The sequence below is a fragment of the Aquila chrysaetos genome, chromosome 1 (assembly GCF_900496995.4).
Source record: "Aquila chrysaetos chrysaetos chromosome 1, bAquChr1.4, whole genome shotgun sequence".
NCBI classification, from domain to species: Eukaryota; Metazoa; Chordata; class Aves; order Accipitriformes; family Accipitridae; genus Aquila; species Aquila chrysaetos.
In genome coordinates, this window is record NC_044004.1 from 20,419,373 (window position 1) to 20,445,360 (window position 25,988).

The window sequence follows — 25,988 nt, forward strand, 5'->3', positions numbered from 1 at the left end:
TTTAACAGAAAGCTTAAGGAAAAAAACTGATTATATAATTGAGAGAGATCTACATAAGGTTGTCTAAATTAATTTTCCACTATAAAGGCTGCATCTGGACCCTTTCATCACACCCTTTCCCTGAGGTGGATTTCAACAGAGATTTGTTTTGGGTTTTTTTCTTATTGTTGGTTTGGGTTTTGGTTTTTTTTTTTTTGTTTTGTTTTTTTTTAAATCTCTCTCTAGCTATACAAGAATGTGTTTCACTGTGGGATATGTCAGGTTTTCAGGCATGGTTTTAGGGAAGAAATGCAGATAATGAGTTATTCTTGGATGTGATTAGAAATACATCAGCAAGTGATGCCTTTTAGCACTGATTTTAGACTCGTGTTTGGTGTAAAATCAAAGTATGTTACAAGGGCATTATAGAAGAGTTGGATATCTAGATCACATAATGGATTCATTCAGTTAAGATAAATTTGCAGGATAGCCAAAAAGTCTGTAAATACATCCTTAAAAATGAAAACTTTAAGAATTAGAAAATGAAGAATCTAGTTGATAAAGATAAGGAGGCTGAGGAGAAATAGATCTTGCACGTATGGGGGGCGGCCTTTAAATTTAAGGTACCAAAAGTAGTTAGAAGCATATTTTTGTCAAGCGGGAAAAAAAAATATTGGGAAGCGTTTCAAACCCAAGATAAACAGTTCTTTCAAGAACATAGAAACTAAGCAACCAGGTAACACAGATCTACAAAGGGTTGCCTTAGAACTTAGAAAATGTAAATGTCAAGTGGAGTTGCTGGAGGAGCCAAATTGCAGTAAACCGTGCAAAAAGACTTTATCTGTCAGGGTTCTTCAGCCATGAAAGTGCAGAATGAGCAGGGGATCAGTAAGTTACACAAGGAATGAAAGGGCATTGTGCAGGGGGAAAAAAAGGCCTGATGTTAAGGATAATGCAAGTGTGTCACCAAAACTAAATTGAATACTTGCCTCAGTTTTCAGCAGGATAACGTTGAACGTGGAGTAAATTATCAGGGTGGTTCATGAGCACTGAGGTTTTTGGAAGGAAGATAACAGACTCCTGGGAGCTGAGGGCTGAATAATATGGCTTCATATCTTCTGATATGAAAATAATTTGTAGCTAAACTCCTGGTAGATCCTGTGCTAAATACATGTTGATTGCTTTCTTGTAGGTTTTTTTCATTAAAGGTGTAATGCTCTTAAGTGATGTGCTAAATTTAAAATGCTCTTAGATTTTTGTCTCTAACGTTTTCCAAAAATTTGAAGAGGATTGCATGAAATATTCAAAAAAAGATAGAAGGGTAGTCAGCGGTAGGATGTCATAATGTTACCAAATAAATAAAATACTTCTATTTGCAATAGAGTATCTTTTAAAAATAATTTGATGGTGCAGTCCTCTACAGAATTGATTTAAGAGTGGCATCTAAATTTATAATCCTGTTAGCCACAGTTTTATTTGTGTGCTCTCACCTTACCTGCTTTTACTCTTTTAGATACTAAACCTTACTCAGGCATTAAAGGATGAAAAAAGTCCCATTCAGCTTGTTCAGATGCCACGTGTGATTGTGGAGCGAAGTAGCACTGGAAGTCAGGGCCGAATTGTTCATCTGAGTAATGCGTTCACGCAGACCTTTCATAGCAGGAAGCCTTTCTTTTCCTCCTGGTAGCAACAAAAATACATGGGAATTGTAAGTTTCTCTTAACTTTAGGAAGCTACTTCTGTGTAAAAGCTCTGCAATAACGTACTTCTGCTGTATACCAAGAGGTCTGACTGCCGACACCTCAGAACTTAAATTCTAAAGACTTAAGAAATGTATTTTGAATGTAATAAAAGTTTACAATTTTTGTGTCAAAATTGTGAAATCTTTTGTCAGGGAATGAGAAGAACTTGTCCATACTGTATTTTTATAGGCTAAATTAATGTATTCTGAATAAGGGAAGATACACAGTTTGCATATGCTGAGAAACTACTTTTGAATACAACAAGAATTCTTTTTGTTTCATATAAATGTGAGAACCTATACACTATCAATTTCTTTTTATATGGTCTTTTAAAAAAAAAAAAGTGCAGAATGTTATCTTTGATTGTGAAAATGCTTTTCTTTGGAATTTCTTCCTGATATTTTAAGCTGTTCATAGATTTTTGTAGGCTAGTTACTTGAAAAGTCATACACACAAAAAAAAAAAAAAAAAAAATCAATCTGTCCTTGACAAACAAGTGAAAGAAAGGGAGAAGGGAAAAAATGCTCCATGTAGGTTTTTTTGCATGTGGGGACCAAAATAGTTAAATAGCTGAATTACAGCAAAATTCAACCTGAGTAAGTACACACAGTTCCTACTGTGACAAAATAAACTGAGTGTACGTTTCAGAGGTTGAAATTTCACCTGTGGCTTTTAGAACTTGTGTATTTAAGCACATGTATGGAAAATTGTGATATTTCTTTATATATTCATCACAGCGAAAGAATTGCACCATGTTGTAACACGTTTGTTTTGCCATATGGGTATAAATGTGTTCATCAGTAGTCACCAAAGTGGGTCTCTACTGTTAACAACAGAAGCACTAACGTGTTCATCACAAAGCCAGTCTGCCTTCTAAATTTCTATCTAAACACGCTTATTTTTTTTGCCCAGGGAAGGGGGGGAAAGAGTAATACAGAGAGCACAGAGACTTACTATTGTGCCCTTAGCCGTGTCATGCTCATCTGCCCATTGCCATTTGCATTTATGTTTAAGTTACATGGTTTAAGACATGATGGTCATGTTTCTAGGTCTGTGGCTTATGTAACATGGTAAATATTTTTATTTTATTAATTTTCTGGACAGTTAAGACCAGGAACGGGAGAGAAACTGCTGCTGTTAGGAAACCTTCAGTATTTCAGACATTGCTGGATTTTGTAATTCTAAGCAATACTGTTGAACTCAAAAATAATAAAATGCTTGTATTTTATATAATTTGGAGTGGATGTAAATATTAATGTAGCATGTCAGCAATTCACGTGACTAACTGGAACGTTTAAGCCTTAAATGTAAAACTCACAGTGCGGTGGAGTTCAAACTACGATTGAAATGACCACCTTTATAAACTTCCCCTCATTTAGTTTTTATCTAGACAGTTTATTAAACAATTAAAGATGGTGTTTATGTGCCGGACATGCCTACTGAAGAAAATAAATGTCACAGTCTCAAAGGCACGGGTCCTGGGCTCCGCTGTGTTATTTGCCGTGCAGGAAGCAGACCCGAATTCTGGTTCATTTCGTCCGTGCTACTAACGGGAGTTTTCTCCCCGGGCGGTGGGGCCGCCGCACCGCTGGGGGGCGCCGTAGCGCCGCCTGCTCCGCTCCTGCCTTACCTATTGGGGGGGGGGAGGGGGGGCCGAGGGCTGCCGGGAAGGAGGCGGTAACATGGCGGCTAGCGGGGAGGGGGACCCGGAGGGCTTGTGCGGTGCGGAGCGGCCGGGGGCGGGCGGGCTGGCCCTGCTCGGCCTGGCGCCCAGCGCTCCCAGCTGTCCGCACGGTGAGCCGGGCGGCGAGGAGGCTGCTCGGGCGGGGTGTGGGCGCGGGCCCCGCCGAGGGGAGGAGTGAGGCCGGCCGGGGGCTCTGACGGGCCTGACTGAGGTGGCCGCCGTTCCCGGGGGGATGGGGGTTTGATACCTGCCTGAGCGTCTCTGGCGCTCGTCTGCAGCTGCTCTCTCGGCTCCCCTGCGAGGGGTTGTGCTTTACAGCGGCCTTTGGTAATGCGTTATTCTGGAAGCGTGAGACTTGCAGTGGGAGGCATTAAAACAGATCTGTTGGTGTCCCGTGTGTCATCGTGTAATTACGTTTGTCGTTTAGGCCCTGCTCTCCTGTTTGTAAAGACCAGCCAAGGAAAAGAGGAAGGAAGAAGATTTTATGCATGTTCAGCTTGTAGGGATAGAAAAGATTGTAACTTTTTCCAGTGGGAAGATGAGAAGGTAAGAGAGCGCTGCTTAAGACTATGGTAAATATTGGCGATTTTTTTCTCTATTTAACAGAAAATGGTGGGGGGGGGAGAGTATATTTTGTTCTGGAAATGCGTGGCAATTGCTGTTTTGTAAGCTTTGTCTAATAGTTTGTATTTAGCAGAGCTCTTGTTTCTCTCAGGAGAACATCTTGCAAGTATAACTTTCAAGGAAGGCTGTGTACATTTTGAGCAAAGCTGGCATTTGTTTCTGTATTGCCAAAACACTTAGGTATTTGAGTTACGAAGTTTGCGAATACTATGCAATGTTGAATAAAATAGGACAGTTCTGGTCCCAAGATGTTCTCATCTTCCATGGTTAAGACAGAGAAAATCTGGTGGATACAGGCAAACAATGGGATATACAAAATAGTGAGATGGTGGGGATCAGCATGATGCTCAGTAGTCTCAGAATATCTGCAGCAGTTCCTCTTTGTCTAAAGAACTTTGGTTAGATAATTGTAGGGTAACAAAATTGGGATTGATATGTATTCATGGAGACCTTGCTGCAGTTTTTGTCCACTACGTTTTGTGTTGCTTTTTCTGTTTCCTAAATGAGTATCTTGTGTTGCGGTCATTGTTCTCAGAGGGTTGGCAGGCTGAAATTTAATTCCATTCATAAGCGGTTCATTGCTGGGCTGGTTACTACTGAAAAGTTGCATAAAGAAAAAATGAGGTGGTTAAGCACTTGGTTGGGTAGATATACGTGGTATTCCTAGTGAAATTTCATTTTAAATTTCACTTGTGTCATGGTGTCTTTTGTTCTATTGAACTTTACTGTTTCCCCCTTTAAACGAATCAGTTCCATAAGTTTTGCGCAAGTGTCTTGAAACTCTATTGACTGTGAAACTCTAAGTATGTTTTGTGGGAACAAAGTAGAAGACTCAGAGAAGAGCATGTTATTTTAAAATAATCACACACAAAAGACTTGGGCAACATTTCTACTGTCATCAGTTGTTCAGGATCAAATCATAGTTCTTCAGAGGCGATGCAACTGCTGGCATACATTAATGGAAAGTATACCTCTTTCCATCTTCATCATAATCATGTTTTGAGTTTTTCTCTGAGTATGACGTGTAGTAGAAGAATGAAATTCTTCTATTTATTTTTTTGCACAGTTTAAATTCACGAGAGACTCTTGTTGTTTTGCAGCATGCTTCTGTGCTGCAGTCATGCTTGTTCTTAAGCAGCAATCCAAAGAATGTGATAATTTTTCTGCGCAGAGTAACTAAAGCGTAAGACCTTTGATGCACCCTTTTTGTTTAATATTGAGATTTAATGTACAATACAGAGTGATATCTGTTTGTTTTGTAACTTTTTATATACATAAATTTTACAGGTATCGGAAACTAGGCTTGCGGCACGTGAAGAATATAATAGAAATCATCAGCCACCTTTTACACACAGGCAGAATGTGGAAAGGTATTGTTAAATATATTTTCTTCACTAAAAACCAAGTAATATAAGTTTAGGTTCTCTGAATGTAGAGGTAATATCTCAGGATTCTTTAAAATACGAAAACATACCAGAGGGATTTGGAAGAATAAGAACTTGTTGACTGCAATGGGAAAATAGCATGAAACATCTAATTAGAGCATGGTATTTTCAACCCAGGAACTGTTTTGGTTTTTTTTTTTTCTGTGTGTGTATAGTTCTTGCATTAGTGCTCATTATGTGCTAACAAGAGGTCAGTACTAGTTTCAGTTCAAACAATTATTCCTGACTTCAATGTGCAAAAGTAACAGGCTTAACATTGTGAAAAGAAGCAAAGGTAATACAGCAACAAATAATGTCTAAGTTTTCTGTATAAACATACAGGACTGCTTGCTGGTAGTGAATATGGAGTTTTGACTCTGTAATCCAGTTATTTTACGGGGAATCTCAGTATATTTGGCCAGCGTATTATATGCTTTTCAAAGTGTCCTTTGAATATTTTTTCATCAGTATTCATTCACATGTATATAATGGAGTTTTGCAAGAGCAATTTAAACTACATTGCTTGTTTAAAGGCCTGAACTCTTAAAAAATATGAAACCCCTTCATAGTTCCCCTTCATATATTTTATAGAGGCTTTTTCAAAGTTTGTTCCCTATTGTCTTTTGTATTTAAAGGTACAAGAATTTTGTTCTGTTGCCATTATCGAAGAGGAGGTTTTGCCAGGAATGCCAGCAATTGCTATTTCCAGCTGAATGGGAAAAACACTTGGATCACCAGTTCCTGTGTAATATCTCCACTGCCCAGTTAAAAAGTCCCAGTCAACTTCTGTATCCACTGGAGAATAAAAAAACAAATGCACAGTATTTATTTGCAGACAGAAGTTGCCAGTTCCTACTGGATCTTATTATTGATTTAGGATTCAGACGAGTGCTCTCTGTTGGAACACCCAGGTACATCAGTGAGAATTGTTACACTTTCAAATAATATATCTCTCAACACTGTGCAGCTTACTAATATATAAATAATCAAGGATCCTCCCATAATAAGAGGTTCACCACGCTTTAGTTGGTTGGGATTATCCAAGCATCTGGTGGGGTCTTTGAGCTCGTAAGGTACGGGAGAAGACTGTAGCTAAACTGACAATAACACACATACACACTTTAAATGCCCTGCTTTGTTTCTTACAGAAGTGACAATGAGTTTCTTTGCTTATGTTTGGGTTTTTTTGTTCATGGTGATCCAGTAGGCTCCACTGACTTTTCATCTTTTAAGACTAACATATTTTTCTAACTTTGAATATTAGCTAAGTGGAATCATCCAAATTCAGATTACTCTATTTTCTCTATCTGTTTGGTTTTAGGTTTAGTAAAGTACGAGGCATTCTTGTCTTGCAAGATTATTTCTGAAGCCAATGATTATGTGTTAAATTTCTTTGCTCCAATTATACTTCAGGCTTCATGAAATGATCCAGTCAAAAGCATCACAAGGAGAAGATTTCAGGGTTAGAAGCCTTCTGCTAGATATTGATTTCAGGTAGGTTTTGACAAATGTTTATCTGTCTGAAGAGTATGTACAAAGATTTGTGTTCTTATTGCTTTAAAAGATAAATTGGTGGTTGTTTTCCCTTTCCTGTCTCTGCATCTCTGTTCCTGCACACATACACAAGTGACATCCAGTTTATGAGAAAAGTAATTATACTTAATAATTCTCAGTATTGGTATGTGTTGTCAGTAATCGTAACCCAAAGATGTTGTTTTTCTTAAGGTCTTGTTTTCACTGTAAATGCCCCTTAGGGCAGGCAAGAAGTTGTTTATATTTTTCTACCACTATTAAAACTTGTTTTACAGGTATTCACAGTTTTACACAGAGGATGAATTCTGCCACTACAACATGTTTAATCATTATTTTTTTGGTGGAGAGGTAAGGCCAAATATTTCTTGAGTACTTTGTAAGGAAGTACATGTTGTTGATGCAGAATTTTGTAAGAAAGTCATGGCTAGTCTAGTAGAAAACAACTATCGTGAGACAAAAACGGTCAACAGTACTGGAAATCAAAGAGTAACAGTGCCTCTTCAGGAATTCTCTCCCCACTTGATTCAAAGATAAAGTTGCCTATTAAATTTATGCTAACTAATGTTACTTACACACATTAACTGCTGCTTTTATTAAAATGACAGCTTGGTGTGAGTTGTTGCGTTATGTAAGTATTCATTAGCCCTCTTCCTGTGTTGTTACAACAGAATTAATTGTTTTATTCCCAGCCTTTAGAGACCCAGTAGATGCCATGGGACTTGTTCACTGTTACTTGAGGTGGGAAGGAAGAGGCTGTTTTTCTGCTTTGTTCCAGGCAATCAAGGTCAAAAGGTTAACCTTGTCATAAAATGAGGTTGAATTAGTGTAATTGTTAAAGAAAATGCTGATTTTCGTTTTAAATGTCACATTGAGTGCTTAATTTTGAGTTTATTAGGTAACCTGCAGCTGTAGTTGGACATTTATTGTAGCTTTGTACAGAGAATCACAGTGTAATTCAATTTCAAACATTTATCCCAATAGTATACTCACTCTTTGCTCTTCTACTGCCATTATTAGTAAGCCACCACTGATTTGGATAAACATGTTTATTGCAATACCTTTCATACTATGTAGGTAATTTTCAGATTTTTTCCATTCTAAAGGCTAATTTTGAATGGTATCTGGAAAGTAAAAAGAATTGTCTAGAATGAAATGGGAGGCTGGTCTGAAAGCCTTACCTTTGAATTTTTTTTAATCCATTACTGTATTCAAGTTTTGTATTTTTCAATTAAAACAAAAGACTCTGTTAATCTGCATTATAAACACTGTAGTGTTCTTTTCAAGGTGTGAAAAGGTGACATCTGTAATGACACTATTGCAGCGTATTCAAGGACTGAATTGCAGCACTTTTGAATGTGTATTTGTGTTAAAAATCTGGTTTTGGAATGCAGTTGAATCTAAGTAATAGATGAGAGAACACTGCAAGATGGCAGTGAATACATAACTTTTTACATTTCCTTCAATAATATTGAGTCCAGGTTAGATTGCTAAAATTTGAACACGATGTATTTTTATAACCAGTATGGATTCCACTGGTTTGCAGTGGACTGAATTTTTTTGCATTACTTTGATAGTGCTTTACAGAATAAAACTAAAGTTAAAGGGCATGAATAAAATGTATTCTGAGCCTGAACTTTGCTTTCTTGCTATGAATAACATCTTTTTTCCAAGTAAAATTTAGTACCCTTAGGTAGAAGACTATCTTAGGAAGCTTGAACTGCATCTGCCCTTGATACATTATCTCTAACTGAGCAGGGCACTTGTTTTCAGTGCTTCAAATCTAGTTGGTTTTTTTGAATGCTACACAAGAGGAAATTCACCTCCACAAGAGGAAGTAACTTCCATCTTCAAAGTTGAAACTTCTAAAATAATAATTTACAAGGACAATATTTTTACAGTTCCAGTTCTTGAATCTATATTTCTGAAATTAACCTCTGTTTCTTACAGGCTGCACGTGAAGCTTGTAGGAAATTCTTACATCAAGACAATGGTGGAAGAGTCATTCTGGTAACTGATCCCCCATTTGGAGGTTTAGTGGGAGCACTGGCTGCTAGTTTTAAAAAACTGATGGCAATGTGGAAGGAGACAGGAAAAGAAGGTATGTATTACAACTGTGATTCTTGCTACTTGGGTGAATGTGAACACATATTATAATTTCTAAAGATGAACTACTATATATCTAATTTACTCTCCTGATACTTTTAGTTTAATAATACCGAATTCTCTAAGTTTCTGTCAAAAACTTTGCAATTAAAATGGACTTTAAAGGTAGAGAAGAATAAGCTGTCAAACCAGTACCATTTCTTACCAACCTAGGCAGGTGACAAGAGCTGTTAGTTAAGTGGAGCTTACAGCTCCGCATATATAAAATATGCCAAAACTTTGTCGCCTAAAGGAACTAGTTCTTACGCCCAGCATGACGTACATATACATGTATTCAGAATGTTTACTGTAAATTTTTCATGCTTCATGTACCTTGTTTTTCTTTAATGTACATCTTTTCATTACTAGATCATAACAACCAAGAGATGCCCATGTTCTGGATATTTCCATACTTCTTTGAGTCTCGTATTCTTGAATTTTTCCCAAGCTTCAGTATGATGGATTACCAGGTAAGACTGAACCCAGTGAATCTGCTAAATTTCAGTCATGTGCAATGTGAACAGGAATATGAATGAAAGCAGATATAATGGTAGCACTAGTCTGTAGATGGGCTGCCTTCTTGAACTTCAATTTTGACTTGGAGGTACTGCAAACCCTGTGGTGCTCATCATGTGAAGCCCAGATTCTGTATTTGTATTAGTCACACCTTTGACAACTTTGTCACGCTCCTACAGTTTATACGTATCTCTTAACTTACTGCCATCTGTCCATTAACTCATATCTTCTGCCAGGTTTTCAGTGTGACAAAACTTGCAGGTGCAAAATTTCGACAGGTGCATATTGCAGAGGTGAGAGGTAACTCGAAGAAGAGTGTTTCATTCTTCCCAGATGTTGAAATGTCAGTAGCGTGGTGGGTAATGCCCAGCCCTGGTCCAAAAAAAATTTAAGGTCTTTCATCTCCAAAACTGCTGGGACCAGAGTAGAATTACATCAATGGAGAATTTTGGAATTATGTAATAAATGAAGTTGTCAGTGATAAAGCAGTAATCTGTCATCAACTTCTCCAGTATTGTATCCATTCTGTAAGTTGTTTAAGAATGCGTACATCAGTGACTTTTGAGAGCTCAATCATGGGTATTCATGGTGTTAAAGTTTTATTTTCTCATATAACAACTCTGCATAAAGTTTGATGTGGGCGTTCTGAACAACGTATTTGTATCTTGTAGAATGGAAATTTCTGCTAGGCTAGACTCTGCATTCCTGCTGGTGCTCAGAGATGAGAATTTTTGTGGCAAGTCTCTGAAGGCAGTGCTGGAAACAGCAGCGATGATTGGATTTGCAACTTCATAATTATTCTGAGATTAAGATGCATGTCAGCTCTGGTACTGCCAGATAGACCAAATGGTATAGTTCCATATTTTTTTAATGGTTTGCTCTTTTGTAGGACAACTACAATGTAATTTTAGATATCCCATGCAAAAGAGCAAAAAGGGGTAAGTAAAATAGGGTTATTGTAGTACTGGGAACTTAGTTTCTTGAGTGTAGCCTGATATTATGGTTGCACAAATTTAAAAATAAGTGAGACAGAATACTTGCTGTAGAATTTGTAATCTGATTTGGGGTTAGAGTCTTTTACATAAAAATTAAAATTTCATAAGGCACATATAAAGATGATAAATATGTAAATAGTTCTGCCTGTGCTTAGCATTCAGTTTAAGACTCTGTTTCTATGGTTTTATTTTTTTAGGTAGACTATGATAATCATGCACTTTATAAACATGGCAAGACAGGTCGTAGACAGTCTCCTGTCCGTATCTTCACGAACCTCACCCCAAGTATGATTGTACTCCCTGTAGAAGAGGGTTATAGGTAAGATGTGTTAACGCTCAAGTGGCTGAAAGAGTGCGTTTGTTCTTAATTACAGCATAATGTCTCTAAAGGACTTTGGGATGGTGCTGTTCAGTATCATCATGCCTAACTTTTGGATGCCAGGCTCAAGAGCACATTTGTCTGTCTCATTCTAAGGTTGCATGTTCTATAAACAATGCGTAGGAGAGCTGGGCACCTAAAAAGAAAGTTACATTTTCCAGTGTGGAATTATGAGATTCCTCAGCTTGTCTGTAGGAAATGTTGTGTACACCTGCGAGAGAGATTTACAGCTATGCCTGATAATCAGCTTGGTTGAGACAGTAGTTAATAAAATGAACACTAAGAGAAGCATCAAGGACAAAGGAATGGATTTGGTTTGATTTACTGCTGATAGTGTTGCTAATTTGAATTCAGGCACCTGAATTTTACTATTTGGATGTACTGTGTCTAAATGATTATGAGGCTCTGGGCCTAAGTGGTGATTTTATGCATCAAAACCAACATCTTTAATTTAGCAAAGTGATTTTGCAATCCTTGTATTTATTGTTGAGCTTGTATAAAATTAATTTATATTGCTTTGTGAGCAAATAGTGGACTAGTACATTTATAATTTTTTTTTTCCCAGGTTTTGCGCTATATGTCAGCGGTATGTTAGTTCTGGTAACCAGCACTGTGAGATATGCAATTCATGTACATCAAAAGTAAGTATTTTGACTTCTTTCTGGATGGTAGTTTTAGCAGTAGTCAGATAGTAATTTCTGTAATACTTGCTCTGGTAAAAACCTATTCTGATACCAATTTCCTTGGGAAGCCCCAAAGAGTTCAGTTTTGTAGACTCATTACTAACTTCACAGGACATCATTCATAACGCACTGGAAGTTAATTTCTCTTTCCCTGATTCCTTTGTGTTGGAAAGAAGACAGGAAGAGTTTGCTACTTGCCACTTACACCATACCTTATTCATCAGCGGTCTGTTGACACATACATTTCTTCTTATGTTTCGGAAGTTGTAGAACTTGCCAATTTCAAAATGCAGCCATTTTGCTGTGATTGTCACAGATTCTCAGGACTGCTGTTTCTAAGTTACAGTCCTTTCTACAGAGGACCTGTTTCCGTAAATAATGGGGACCATACATCAATGGTTCAGTTTTAAGATAGAATCAGTGGGGTTTTTTTAAAACAAACAAACAAACAATGCATTTATTCATCTTTTGTAGGATGGTAGACGATGGAAACATTGTGTTCTTTGCAAAAAATGTGTAAAACCCTGTAAGTACAGAAAAATACTTTTCTAAATAAAAGTACACTTATTGTTTAAGCTGTAGTCCAAAGAAACTGACATTACAAACCAGAAGAGAAAATACTCTGTAAAAGAAATAAAATGTAATCATTCAGAAGACACAGAGTAAAGGAAAAATCTCAGTTTCACACGAGTAGCCATTCGATAACTTACGTATATTTGCACTGTGTGGAAACATGATAAATTCTTGTCAAGGCATACTAAATCCCATTTGTATTTGTTATGGGAAAACTTAAATATTTTGATTTGTCATATAAGTGTTTCCTGGTTTTGTAGACCTTTTCACTAGAATTTCATAAACAAATAGGCAATTACTAAGATGTTTGAGAGGGCATGATCAAATCATGTTTCATACACAAATGAAGTTGTATTTATAGCTGTGTTTAAATAGCTGAAGCAAATCATTTTTGTTACTGATACAGAAATTGCAATTTGTAAGTCCATTTTAACATCTGGACTATTTTTCATGTTAAGATCACATAGAGGATAATAATTCTAATGGCAAAATAATTCAGTTATATTGAAATAGTTACACAGTATATCTAATGAAGAAGCACCTGGCTGCCTTACGAAATGTGGTAACGCACGAGAAACTGACTACATCCACCTCTGTAAAACTAAAACAAAATCAAAAACCTGGTAATAGAGCCTCTATTTAAAGCTTGGTGTCAGAATGATCATTCTAAACCTTCTCAAGATCATAAATCATGTTCCTTGTTTTGCAGCTTGGTTTCACTGTAATAATTGCAACTGCTGTGCTCTTCAAAACCACACTTGTGAGAAGACTGATGCTGGCTGTTTTGTTTGTGGCAAGGCAGGTCACAAGCGCAGTACCTGTCCCAGTCTCTCCAGCACCAGAACAGCTTGCCAGTAAGTGTGATATTGCATTAATATAATAAAAGATAGCATTCAGATGAGATTAGATCTTATTTCACAGAAACAATTTAGAAAGAGATGATTTTTGGCTTTGGGTGCTGATGTCAGCTTTCACTATTGCCCGCTTGCTGTATTGCTGGGGAGTATATACTGAAGGGAGGATATGGTAAAAACCAGGCAGGTCACTTACTGTGGCTCCCAATTCCTTAACTGTGGCTTTTCTTTCAAAACTGATTTATATGGATCCCAAACTTGGTGAATGGTGCATGGGGATCGCTCTGTCAAGAAGATTCAGTATTAAAGTAATGAAGCACTTTTATCCCTATCAGATTCCTCATGAAAGGGCAAAGAAAAGAGTCACAACACTTTTTATTGCTTCCTGGCTCTTTTGCTGTGTTGTGGCATCTTTTTCTTTTTTCCTTCTGGTATTTCAGGTGATCTCTGTAGTATGGTCTAAATCTCCACCATGTAAGATCTGCATTAATGAGGGTCACATTAAGTACTTCTATTCTGCCATGATTGTGCTTCTGTAACATGCACAAGCACATATTTGTATATATCAAAAGACAAAAAAAATGGTGTGTGATGGTCTTCAGATGGATCTAACTGAAAAGAGGAAAGGGGATTTGCTAAGAGATGATCCAGCAGTTGGCTCAGTCTTTCCAGTTCGGGATAGTTGACCCGCACTTTTTTAACTTCCTCTCCAGAGTGCATGGGTTTGTTTTTGATTCTTGACTTGAGTGGCTGTAGCAGTGGAGAAACAAATCTTCCCTCCTAAAAGACGTACCTCTGTTGCATAGTGAGATTCAGATAGTTAACCTCCTGGATCAGCATCAAGAGATTCATCAGATGCCTGCTGGATGGTAGAGGACTACAGCTATATTGCTTCGTGTCCTGCTGTGACATTGATCTGAGTTTTGGTTACGGAGTATTAGAGAAAAAAGGCAGCAATATTTCATTTTATATCTCTCTTAAAAATTCCCTCCATTAATGTTTTTTTTCTTTGCTTAAAAAAGTAAAAAGGATACTAAAAGAAATTCATGAAACCTCATGTTTCTTCCATCAAGTAAGATGTTATTCTGTCCATTGTAGTGGAACGGTTTAGTCCTTTCAGGCCATCAGTTATTTCTTTTGCTGATTTATTGCAGAAGATAACTTCGGTTTCTTTTTCTAATAAAAACACCTGTATGTTTTATTTGTTAAAAATTATTCCATTTTTTGTGCTATGAAATACATCCTTTCTCAGAGACAGAGAGCAATCCATTTGCTAGTTATATTTAGGTTCTGTATTATTTGCAGGAGTCTTCATAATGTTGTTAAACCTGATGTAGTTTTCTTCTAAGCCTTTCTGTTATATATTCATGCATTATATATTGAGCATGAAAGTCTGTATGTGCTTTTTTTGTACTTGGTGAGTGGCCTTTCTTAAGTTTTCCACATCCATTTAAAGGTAAACGCTGAATAAGTACATAAATGAAAATTAATGGCAGTAAAGTGGACAAACAGTTTTAGGAAGATTAAGTGTCATAACGTTGTAAGATGGAATGTTCCTTGTACTTTTTGTGACAGTACTTCTGAGTTCATACACTTACATGGACAGATTATTTAAAATACCAGCAAATGTAGAAGTACCTTCTCCATTTATTCTAATCTTTATGTTCCTTTTTTGCTTTACAGAGCTGATGAAAAGCAAAAGCAGAAAACTCTAAAGAGGGTAAAGATGGGGATCTGTAAAAGATCAGCTATGAAGCACGCCATATTCTCCAGGAAGAAAGTAAAGAATAAGAAAAAAAAGACGTGACTTTTCTTGCTGATACATAGTTGTTAATATTTTTTTGATGGCCAGCCTTTGATTCCATTTTCTAAAAATGTTAATATTGACATCCAAAATAAAACCTGATTGAATAAAAGGGACAATTCTTTTATTATACATCATTACTGGCACAAAAGACCTGCTAAGTAAACCATACACCTATCATGTATTTGTATAATTAACAGTTTTGTGTGTTTAGGATTAGCTATTTGTCTGATTTAGTGGGAGTCTGAAGTTAAGGGAGGAGTACTGCTGAGAGGTGAGGTGTTGGTGGGTGCTGTGGTTTTGCGGTAGGTATCGGGGGGCTTGGGGCAAAGGAGGAAGTGAGGTTGGGTGACGGGAAGGCACAAATTCTCAGGAATCCACTCTCTGTTAGTTCCAGTCCTCTCACAGAATGGCTTTGGGGTTTTTTTGAATATTCTCTCTAAATGGAAAAAAGCCTAAGAGCAAAAAAATAAAAGGTAGTTCAGAAGTTTAGTAAGCGGAAAAAGTGACTTTGTAAGTATGTTTAAATTTAAAGTACTTCCACGCGTTAAATGAAGAAAAACCGCATTAGTTTTAGTATTTTGGATTGGCACTGCTGACGGGTGGGTTGTGTTGTAGAAATGGTTGAACGGAGTGTCGGTGCAGCCCGTTCTTGGGTGTGAGCTTAAGAAGAACGAAGGTTTGTACTGCGGCAGGAGGGGACGAGCCTTCCGCGTCGTTCCGCTGAAGTGAAAGCGGCATCGCTTCGCGCCGCAGGTAGGCGAGGCTGGCCTTTCCCCCGCCACTGGCTGTCAGAGGCAGCCGCCCCCAGCCGGGGCCGGGCCCTGCCCTGCCGCTAGGCCCTCGCGGCCGCCGGCACTTCCCTCAGCCCCGTGGGGGAGTGAGGGGAGGGGGCCCTGGTCCCCCGCCGGGGGAGAGCCCTTGCCCCCCGCCGGGGACGCGCGGCAGGCGGGGGCCTTGTCCCTGCGGGCAGAGCCTGGCCCGCCGCCCCGCGCCGCCCGCGGCCAGCGCCCGCCGCTCCCCGGGCTCGGCGCCGAGGCGCGGGCAGCCGCGGCGGCCCCGCTCCCCTCGCGGCCCAATCCGCGCCGCGCCGCGGCGCCGAGCGCCGCCTCCGGAAGCCGGGAGCGGAGGGCGGGAGGCCGGCGGCGTTGTGCGGTCGGGGGCCGGCCGGCGGGAGGGTAGGGGCCCGGCAGCCGCCCGGAGCGCCGCCGCCATGCCCGCCTTCCGGCAGGTGGGGGAGAAGCAGCTGCCCCAGGAGGTCGTCTTCATGGCCTGGTCCCCCAAAAGGGACCTCATCGCCCTGGCCAACAGAGCGGGGGAGGTGAGTGCGGGGGGCGGCCGAGCCGCCGGGCCCGGCAGCGGGAGCCCGCGGCCGCGCTGGAGGCCGCTCCTGTGGGCTGGCAGGAAGGGCTCTGAGGAGGGAAGAGCGGCCGCTGCTCGCAGGAAAGCGCTGCCTCCTCTCTGCGGCCGCTGAGATGCCTTTGCTGTTGTCTGTGGCGAAATTCCTGTGAGCTTAGCCGTGCGTTTAGGAATAGCAAATTTTTTATCGAGCTTCTTATCGTCCTTCCTTTTTTACTTTCCAATTTCCGGGCAAATTCGCTGATGATGCTCTCATTGCCTGCGTCTGTGGGACTTTAAAGCGCATGGAATTTGCTGTTTAAATTAAATCTGTTTTCAGGTATTTTTTTCCTGGAACTGCCATATGTGATCACGCATGAAGACAGGCTGCTGTGCTTTCAGGCTGTCTCTGCTGGAGAGGCGTGGGTAACCCCCGTTGGTTAGAGGCTTCTGGGTTTATACAAGGCACAGCTTATTTCTTTGTATTGCTATATAGTTAATAGTATACTGCCCTTTAAAATAAGTTGGGGGAGCAGGTGATATTTAAGACACAGGAGTTATTAAAAAACGGTAAAAAAAGCGCATCTTGAACTGATTTACAAACTGGTATTAGTGGGAGAATGTGGTTTGTTTTTGTCTTCAATGTGTTTGCTTTGTAGGTTTTACTTCATCGGCTTGCAAACTTTCAAAGAGTGTGGAGCTTGCCTCCAAACGAAAATACAGGAAAAGAAGTGACTGCTCTTGCTTGGAGACCAGATGGCAAAAGTAATGTCAAGTATATGAGGTGATACGGTGCAATAAAAATCCCATTGGAAATCAGTGAAAGTTGTGGTGATGATATCTCTTATCTGTGAAGGAACTTTTCAAGTAAATTGTGTTTGGAGAGAAGGGTGGCTTAATTTTATGTAGGTTTATTCAAAGTAATAGAGAGATTTACACCGTTGAAAGCAATTGCAAGAAAGATTTGCAAGATGGATTCATGTCCAAAATACTGCTTTTCAAGGTATAGCAAAACTTGAAGCTCCTAACTAGGCAGAACATTTTTTTATGAACTACAAAATTTATTGGGAGAGAAAGAGGCTCTCTGATCAGGGTTGACTGAAGAGCTTAGCCTATTTAGCAGAGGCTAAAATTGCTCTAATAATACACCAGAGAAGAAGAAAAAAGCCTTTTCCTTATCAACAGAAATGTTGTTGAAATTAGTATCTTAATAAATCTAGGCTGGAAATCAGTTAATTTTTTGACTCATTAGAAGTGGGAGAATGGGAACAATCTTCTTCCGCGACATGTGGGTAAAAATACCTATATTGTTTTATGATGGAGTCTGAGGAGTTTAAGAAAATTCTTTTTAAGCTTGGTTGCCTGTGATTACAAGGAAGTAAGCACGGAAACCTATGCCTAATATATGCTTTTATGGATGAATAAAGTTAAGAAGGTGATGCAAAAGTTGCTCAGGAAGTCTTAAATTGTATTTTGTTGTAATAAACTCCAAACATTCCTGGTGGACAGTCTTTATATATAATTTTGGCCTCACATTTGCAAAAAATGAAGCCTCTTGCTTTATTAGAAGCGTTAGAAGCATATTCACTTCAATATGTAGATAAATAATTGTGAAATCACGCCTTTGACTGAAATCTATCACCTAAAATATGATAGGAGTTCATACTTTCATTCTAATAAGTAGATTTCAAATGAGAATTTGGAAGGACTCTAAATAGAAAATTCTGTCCAGTAGTTGGCTTTGAAGACACATTATTTTCTAGTTTAATATAAAGTACAAAGTTTTGCACATTGGTTATTTATACATTTTACTCATCTTTCTCTAGTTTTGGCTTTTGGCCTTACTGATACCAAGCGGATTATTCTGTGTGATGTAGAAAAACCTGAAAGTTTGCACTCCTTCTCTGTGGACTCGTCTATTACATACATGCATTGGATGGAAGTAACTGAGGAAAGCAGGTAAGTCCGAAAAACTCTAGAAGTAAATTACGGGCTATGTAGTGCCACCTTACTAATAATTTATACTTAGTATGTTACAAGCAGTCATATAAAATATAATATTCTTTAGCTGTGGCTTTTTTTTTTTTGCCACTTGGCTAAAATTTTCCTTTTTGTCAGAATAGATACTTTTCATACGCTTATTTTCAGTGCTGATATCTTAGTCTTGTGGTTCTTTAGACTATACACAAAAATTTCAGCATGATCTTGAGCGCTCACCTCTTAAGAGCTGCTAAATCTAGTGTTAGCTTGTACAGCCTGTCTTCGGATCCAGTTTACTTCAATACCAATTAATTTATTAAGCTAATTATGATAATGTTGTAATGTTCGTCTATTTTGTTAGTCAGAATAAGTATTGTATTTAAATCTTTGTTCACTTCTGTTTTCAACATCTTTAGTTTGATGCTTACATCTTTCATGATGTTCCTTTGGTGTTACATCCAACGCTACTGGCAATTCTGTTGTGGGTGTAGTTGCTTCAGGAAGTCAGATTGCCGCTAGTGACCATGAGCTCTGTGGCATTATACAATTCTCAGCAGCACTTGTGAGCTGGAGGATATCATCATGGTTCCTATTTCTGTGGTCTTACAAAAACCTCTGATATGCACCTTATTGCAGTGCAAGACAATAATTAAATAAAACATTTATTTAAAAAAGGGAGGTGGTGTAAGCCTGACTTGGGATTTCCCCCCCCACCTCCAGAAAAAAAACGGTCTTAAAATAGCAAGAAAATAACTGCATCTTAAATGACTCTAGCATTCTTCTCCTGATGGGAATAGACTTATCTCCTTATGGGGAATCTCATCCTTCTGGCATCTTTAAGGTGTGGTATTAAGTATTGCACTTTAGTCTTCCTGTCAGTGTAACGTGTCTTTAAAGTGAAGCTTTTTGGGGTGTAGGTAGGTTGTACTGCAGGGTTGTACAGGGTTTAAACAGAAAGCTTCTGTTAGTAACTGCATTACAGATGATGAGGGATTTGGTGGCAAGCTACTGAGCCAGCAGATACAAACTTTATATTTTCCTTCAGTGGAAATAAAAAAAGATTTTCAGATTTCTTTTATTAATTTGATCATTTGATAAATTGTAAAAGGCCCTATAAAGGATTACCCTCTGATATTTGTAACTCTAGTATGTATTGATTATTGAGTATATGCTGTAACTTTGAAGTTAGAAAGAAATTCTCTTCCTCCCACCCACATTTTTACAGATTGGGTGTTAAAGACAGTCTTACTTCTTTTCCAGTGTTCTCACTTCCTTTTACAATGCTGAGGATGAATCAAATCTCCTTTTGCCTAAATTACCAGCGCTACCAAAAAAGTAAGCATTATACTAGTAAGCTTGAGAAGCTACAATTTGTCATTTGTTGTCATTGTTTTGGTTATTTGTCTTTAATGCGCTACAGGTGCTTTGGATTAGATGTCTTCTCATTGTTATTGAGAATAATTATTTTGTTTTTAGTTACAGTACCACTGCAAAAATTTTCAGGTAAGAAATTGTTGTCTTATATATCTCTATTTTTTCGTTTTATTTTGTTTTCTGGTATTGAGACAAGCTACATAAACCACAATCATATGTTTTGTATTTTCAGTGAAGAAAAGTCAGATGAGATTATGAAGCTTCTGGGTGATGTAAGGTAAATTCTGTATGTGGGTTGTTGTGGGGCTTTTTTGTTGGTTGGTTGGTTTTTTAAAGCATAAAATAATGACTAAGTGGGTTTACTTCTAAGTTATCCATAATCTGTTTTTAAGGATCCTGGAGAAAGGATATGGAATGTCTCTTTTTTTTTTCATGTACAAAGATAACGTTCAAAGAATATATTAAAAAAAAAAAAAAAAAAGTCTCCATCAGTTTACACCTTTTCTCCTCAATTTAGAGGGATTATAAGGCACTTTATCAGCAACTGTTGTTGGTGCCATATCTTCTTTTCCTTAGAAGATTTCTTGGGGTGGAGGCATTTTTTAATGCTTGTTATAGACGGGGAATTCCTGTGGGTTTGCATGAGTGTGATAAAGCTAAACTTAAAATTATCTCTGAAATCAGCTGTATTAGGGTTACTTGAAAATAAACTTCTCTTACTAGGAAACACGTGAGCAGCAGCTGGAGGACCTGTAGTTGTGACAGACTGAGACTGGCTTTGTGGAGTGCTTGTAGTGCATTTTTGAGGAGGGCGCTTAATGCCTGTGCCTTATTTTTCCATTTGCTTTCTTTCACTGTTCCTTACAGTCTCACCACTAAGAATCAGCCTCCTTATTTCAAAATCTACATCTCTGTCTATCACCAGTTATTGCTTTTTAAGACTTGATACCTCTTCTTACAGTAGGAGAGACTTGCTAGAAAGAGAGACCTTGCAGCTGTCTGTGGTGTAGGAGCTTTCTGGATTCTGTGCTCTTTCATCTATTCAATTAATCAAACCAAAAGTTTTTCAGATACTGTTTTGTTAAGTTCCATCTTGGCTTTAACAGAAATGTTGTCCTTTAACATATATTTAGGAGTATAACAGGCAGAAGTTGCAGTTAATTTTCTTCTATCAATAAGGGGATATGTAAAACATTCTCATTTTTTATGTTGGAGAGCAGTACTGCTCACTGTAATGTAAGCAAATATATGTAGTTGAAGGTGTATGGGTGTATAACAGCAATAGACAACCTTGCTGTCCAAAGTTTAAAGTTTTAAACATAGACAGAAAGGGAGGGGTCACAGAGAAGTATTTTCCCAAGTCATTGTAGCAAGTTGGTTTTAATAAGCAAGCAAAACACAGACCTGTCTGTCCCAGGCCCTATTCTTTGAACTGGGTTTCTGTTTCTGATGCTATTGTTGTTTGTGACTGTTCTTTGCTGCTGCATCCATTTCAAATGTTTATTGCCTTTGAGGTTTTGCTGAGCGCCACTGAGTGACTGCGACAAACTTACTCTGCATGTAGTTAGGATAAACTCCTGGGAATACAAAAGTAGCTTTGTAAGCTTTGCAGCCTGTATTGGTAGGTGGACTGTTGCTAGAAACTGTTACTTTTTTCTTCTGGAAGGTATAAAGTCAGTGAAGAAGGACTTCTGTGCCTAAATTGTGTTATTTATTCCGTATTCTCTCAGTTAATTTAGTAATTAATACTCCTTCTGTAAATGTTAGAGGCAGGTCTTATCAATGAAATCCAAGCTAATATTTTTTTTGTTTTTAAATTTCTTGGGTCATAGACAGTAGCACAGTGTTTCTTTTTGTTCAGTGATTCTTTAGAGGATGTTTCATAAAGGGATGGTATTTAAGAATTATATTTGTATGCTCATCAACACATTCTTCTATTTTTATAGGCTTAATGCTCTTGTCCTTGGTGGAAGTTCAGGATTTATTGAGATTTATGCTTATGGAATGTTCAAGATTGCTACAGTAACTGGGGTATGTTACGTTCCTTTCCATATTTTTTTCTTCATAATATACCAAATTATAGTTGAATTGAATGAAAAAATACATATGTATGTTTACACATAAGTGAAACTGGGTTGCTGAATTTTAAAGAAAAGAATAGTTGTTTCTCTCTATTGGGTTGTGTGGTTGTTGTTGGAAAGACATTCTAACTCTGGCAGTTTTAACATCTTGTTTCAAATGAAACAAATTTCAACATTAATCCACAGTAAAAAGAGTGGTTTTGTTCCTGAACAGTAGCTGAAAATTCTTTGGTTTGACACTTTGTTTTTACGTGTCACTGACTGCAGTTGTCTTTGTATGTGAATATGTTAGAGCAGTAAATACATCTTAGAGGAAATGCAGTATTTCATTAATTTTTAAACTGGAATCCTTCAGGTGGCAGGTTCTTGTCGTGGACTATGTTTGTCTAGTGATTTGAAATCACTATCGGTTATTACAGAGATACGAGACTCTTCAGACAGCGAAGCAGAGATAACATATTTTCAGGCAAGTAAAGTAATTTTAAAATGTTCTTAAAAAGTAAAACTGCTTTTTTAATTACTTCCTGGTAGCTTTATTGCTTTCCCATTATTTGCAGAAAAACCACAAAGTAGTATTTCCAGCCTTTCTGAAGTTGACCCCGATTTAGCTTTTGGATTTATCATGTTAACACGCAGTTTCACTGATGAGACTGACGATGACCTGAGCCATTCTTTTAAAATATTACTTTAAATATAACATTCATTTATGCAGTTACAGTTATTCAGATTTTCTTCATTCTGCACACAAAGGTATAGCAGCAATGCTGTTGATTATCCAGTCTATCCAGAACAGTCATCCTTAAAACTATTACTGTTAGAACTCCAAAGTGGGGAACCTTATCAGGAGTTTTTATAGATGTATTAAAAATATTTATTGCCCCGTTGAATTAAATGTATTTCCCTCTTAAAGTCAACTTTAAGGAAATGAGAAATTACAGTTTTTCTATGGGTCCTCCCAATCTGTCTTTTCATTTCTGTAGTCTAAAGTTTCTTAAAAGACAAATCATCTGTTAACTGTTGCTTGTTTCATTTGTTATAGCTGGACACTAGTCTATTATCCAGTTACTTGCCTGAGGTAACTCGAATGGCCCGGAAGTTTACTCACATTTCAACTCTGTTACAGGTACAGTTGTGTTACAGCATCCTTTTAATGTCACAGTTCTTAGAGGCTTTGATATTCTTAATGCAAGTAAAATAAATGTTTTCTGGTAGGAAGCTTAAGCTGGTTTTAAGTAAATGTAGAGCTCTAACTTGGAATTTGATGATAAATTTTATATAATATCTACAGTATATCTTCCCTTTGTATTGTAACATCCAGTTCTTGCACATGTTTTGAAGGGGGGAAAAGGGAATAACACTAATATCTGTATCTGTATTATAGTATATAAAGTTGTCATTGACGTGCATGTGTGAAGCATGGGAAGAAATATTGATGCAGATGGACTCAAGACTAACAAAGTTTGTACAGGTACTGTAGTATTAACCATTCTTTCGGAAAAACGTTTTTTGCAGTAGCTCTGTTGTTCATGTTAACATGCTGCATATCTTAATGTTTAAGCATAATGCCCCCACATAACAATCTCTAAGTTCAGAGGCAACCTGGAAGCCATTGTGTCTCAAGTGCTCTGATGCTGAAGATACCCGAGTACAATCAAGCAGGATTGTATTGTGATACTTCTTTATATTATTTATTCTAAGTTATTCAAAAGTGATAGTTTCCAGCTTGCACATCTATTGATCAGTTGCTTTCTATTTAAGGTTGTGCTCTTTGTGCTTTAGAGCCCGCCAGCACTTACAGCCTAGTTCAACAGAACATGTATAACAGCCATGATTAAGATGCTCTTGGATTTGCTTAAATTTTGTGTTCATTGACCATGGATAGAAGTTAATTGAATCAAATAATTTATTTATTTATTTTAGATAGATTCTTGGTGATGGGAAACTGCTTAGAATTTTTACTGGGTAATACAATTGAAAATAACTTAAAATACTAGAAAATTTCCAATGATCAGTAGTCTGATCTCAGCATTCAAGGATATGGGTAGGTTTTCCGATATACTTTAATTGAAGTGTTTGCAAGCTTATTTGGTAGCCTGGATTTAATCTCTTCACCAATCTGTTTCAATCGTTTTGACTGACAGGAAAAGAATACAACCACTTCTGTTCAGGATGAGTTTATGCAGCTGTTGTTATGGGGCAAAGCAAGGTAGTTACTGTTGTTTTATCTGAGTATGCATTTGCATTTGATATTGAAATACAAAATGAATGCATATTTGGTTCTCTCCCCCACCCCATTCAGTCTGGAACTTCAGGCGTTACTAATGAACCAACTGACAGTAAAGGTATGTTAATATTTTTTAACATATTAAAATAATCTATTTCAATATCTTTTAATCACTGTTCTGTTAAGTTAACAGAATATTATTATATGTTCATATTTCTTTTTTACCAGGGTTTAAAAAAACTTGGTCAATCCATAGAGTCTTCCTATTCCAGTATACAAAAGTTGGTCATAAGTCATTTGCAGAGGTAAGTCACAGAATGTCCAATGAATTATAGATAAAATGACACGTTATATGCTTTGCTAAAAGACAGTATGCTATACTGGTGGTTCTTTGTATGTAGGTATGCTGGTGCAGAGACCGTGATCATGGCAAAATGTACTATTTTGCTTTTGGGTAAAGGAGAACTATTGAAGTATTTTGAACGGTCTCCATGACACATCACCTGTATATCACTGCCTGGTGTGTTTATCAGATATATGCAAAATATTTAAACCAACTTTATGTGGTGGTTAAAATCATTAGGACAATATTTGGTTTTCTGTGAAGTGATACTTTAACTCTTACATGCCAGACCACCTTATAAAGCGCTCTACTTTGCATATTAAACGAGAAAAATGTAGCATGCATGAAGCAGTAAATTTCCAAAGCGTGACTAAGATTATGCTTCTTTGCTCTGCCTTCCTAGTGGTTCCGAGGCACTGTTATACCACTTGAGTGAATTGAAAGGAATGGCTTTATGGAAACAAAAATACGAGTCTCTGGGATTAGATGCATCTGGAATTGAAGGTACAGTAGCGTGTGTGTGCTACTTACCCACTCTGATTTCACTTTTGAAAGGTTGATAATAACAGTTAGCTCTTTTTGCAGAGGCTATTACTGCTGTTGGTTCTTTCATCCTGAAAGCAAATGAGCTGCTTCAGTAAGTATAAAATCTGGAGAGTTTAAAAAACATGCCTCTTGAGTTTTGTATCTAAGGGGAAGCATGTGGCTGGGAACAGAGGAGGTTGGGAGAGCAAGGCTCCTCTGTTGGTGGTGAGCTTTTATCTTGTCTCACTGCATCTCATAGACTCACAGCCCAAGAATAGTCTTACTTGGAAGTTGGCACTGGGCATTTTTTAAAAAATGGATAGTGCTTGCAGGCCTTTCTATTGTAAAGATGGGACTTAAGCCTGGAGCAACTTGTGACATTTAGATCTGGTAATTTCTTTTCTTGTTTCTTGCTCAGAGTTATCGACAGTAGTATGAAAAACTTCAAAGCATTTTTTCGATGGCTGTATGTTGGTAAGCTTGATGACATAGTAAGCGTCCAGTATCTGTTTTGTATTGTAAGCATTGAAATGTTGGCAAGTAATTAAGCCAATCTTAGTTATAACCATCCATTTATTTCTGTCATAGAAAATTTCTGGACATCTAAAAGGTTACAGTTGATGAGGCAAGAATAATTATAATATTAAACACATACGTCATAAATTTTATAGTTCTCAATTAAACTTAGTGTATGTACAGTGAGTATTGCATATACCACTGTAATGTTACTCCAAACTGTCGTCTGCTTTATGAGCAATTTGCTGGTCTTGACTTGGAGAAATTAAAGGACTTTATTTAGTTTACACCAAATTTGAGGTATAGTCTAGCTCTCCTTTACTCTGTCACTTGCTGTTTTCTCCTGTGCAGACCTAGTTAGCTGTAAGGTTATGCACAGATGTAAACAGTCTCTGAATGTCTGGATGCACTTAATAGTCACCTCCAATCGTAGCTGAGTAGTTGCAGGTAAAATGTTAGAAGGAAGTGCAGAATGCTCTATTTTAGCCTGCTTGTTTTTATAAAGTGGTTATGAATAGGTTTATAATTTTTAATTGATTTTTTTAGAACTACTTTACAAAAAACTAAGCAGTCTTACCAGGTACTGTAAAAGCACCAGAAATGCCGTGTTATCACTTACTAGCAGGAATATAATAATTTTAAAAATTACTAGCACTTACTAGCAGGAATATCGTA

The 25,988-nt window shown here is 37.8% G+C and overlaps 3 protein-coding genes across 13 annotated transcripts in view; all 3 read left to right on the forward strand.

Moving 5' to 3' along the window:
• The window catches only part of PI4K2B (phosphatidylinositol 4-kinase type 2 beta), a 22,774-nt gene extending 18,826 nt beyond the window's left edge, over nucleotides 1-3,948 (forward strand). For 3 of the 4 annotated variants that reach the window (XM_030008485.1, XM_030008506.1, XM_041125484.1), the window contains exon 10: nucleotides 1,493-3,193. In XM_030008485.1, coding sequence (XP_029864345.1) covers nucleotides 1,493-1,666 — 174 coding nt within the window. In that variant the 3' untranslated portion in view covers nucleotides 1,667-3,193. Of the gene's footprint in view, nucleotides 1-1,492; nucleotides 3,194-3,832 lie in introns of those variants that run through there. The other variant, XM_030008495.1, reaches the window with a different exon arrangement.
• Nucleotides 3,368-15,109, forward strand: ZCCHC4 (zinc finger CCHC-type containing 4). 2 transcript variants are annotated; one of them, XM_030008462.2, is made up of 13 exons: nucleotides 3,369-3,515; nucleotides 3,833-3,951; nucleotides 5,317-5,399; nucleotides 6,089-6,364; nucleotides 6,867-6,947; nucleotides 7,262-7,334; nucleotides 8,934-9,084; nucleotides 9,498-9,598; nucleotides 10,837-10,958; nucleotides 11,584-11,659; nucleotides 12,176-12,227; nucleotides 12,984-13,128; nucleotides 14,812-15,109. In XM_030008462.2, the coding sequence occupies exons 1-13, from the start codon at nucleotides 3,404-3,406 to the stop codon at nucleotides 14,933-14,935; spliced, it is 1,515 nt and encodes a 504-aa protein (XP_029864322.1). In that variant the 5' UTR covers nucleotides 3,369-3,403; the 3' UTR covers nucleotides 14,936-15,109. The 2 variants fall into 2 exon arrangements, with proteins under 2 accessions (XP_029864333.1, XP_029864322.1); XM_030008473.2 differs by lacking the exon at nucleotides 12,176-12,227 and having other exon boundaries at nucleotides 3,368-3,515.
• A 938-nt stretch (nucleotides 15,110-16,047) lies between these two features.
• ANAPC4 (anaphase promoting complex subunit 4) overlaps nucleotides 16,048-25,988 on the forward strand; it is a 53,393-nt gene continuing 43,452 nt past the window's right edge. For 4 of the 7 annotated variants that reach the window (XR_003922699.2, XR_003922700.2, XR_005932136.1 and 1 more), the window contains exons 1-16: nucleotides 16,071-16,253; nucleotides 16,930-17,035; nucleotides 18,097-18,229; nucleotides 19,511-19,585; nucleotides 19,727-19,753; nucleotides 19,857-19,901; nucleotides 21,571-21,655; nucleotides 22,061-22,171; nucleotides 22,745-22,828; nucleotides 23,087-23,173; nucleotides 23,847-23,911; nucleotides 24,005-24,047; nucleotides 24,158-24,234; nucleotides 24,676-24,776; nucleotides 24,858-24,909; nucleotides 25,216-25,271. Coding sequence is in view for 4 of the 7 variants with exons in the window: in XM_030009323.2 (XP_029865183.1) it covers nucleotides 16,146-16,253; nucleotides 16,930-17,035; nucleotides 18,097-18,229; nucleotides 19,511-19,585; nucleotides 19,727-19,753; nucleotides 19,857-19,901; nucleotides 21,571-21,655; nucleotides 22,061-22,171; nucleotides 22,745-22,828; nucleotides 23,087-23,173; nucleotides 23,847-23,911; nucleotides 24,005-24,047; nucleotides 24,158-24,234; nucleotides 24,676-24,776; nucleotides 24,858-24,909; nucleotides 25,216-25,271 (1,255 nt within the window). In the remaining 3 variants the exon portion in view is untranslated. Of the gene's footprint in view, nucleotides 16,254-16,579; nucleotides 16,693-16,929; nucleotides 17,036-18,096; nucleotides 18,230-19,510; nucleotides 19,586-19,726; nucleotides 19,754-19,856; nucleotides 19,902-21,570; nucleotides 21,656-22,060; nucleotides 22,172-22,744; nucleotides 22,829-23,086; nucleotides 23,174-23,846; nucleotides 23,912-24,004; nucleotides 24,048-24,157; nucleotides 24,235-24,675; nucleotides 24,777-24,857; nucleotides 24,910-25,215; nucleotides 25,272-25,988 lie in introns of those variants that run through there. The other 3 variants (XM_030009342.2, XM_030009351.2, XM_030009362.2) reach the window with 3 other exon arrangements.

Coding starts and splice junctions, on each gene's coding strand:
- ZCCHC4 (XM_030008462.2), top strand. CDS start 3,404: ATGGCGGCTAGCGGGGAGGGGGACCCGGAGGGCTTGTGCGGTGCGGAG. Junction 3,952..5,316: donor TCCAGTGGGAAGATGAGAAG/GTAAGAGAGCGC, acceptor TAAATTTTACAG/GTATCGGAAACTAGGCTTGC. Junction 9,599..10,836: donor TCAGTATGATGGATTACCAG/GTAAGACTGAAC, acceptor TTATTTTTTTAG/GTAGACTATGATAATCATGC.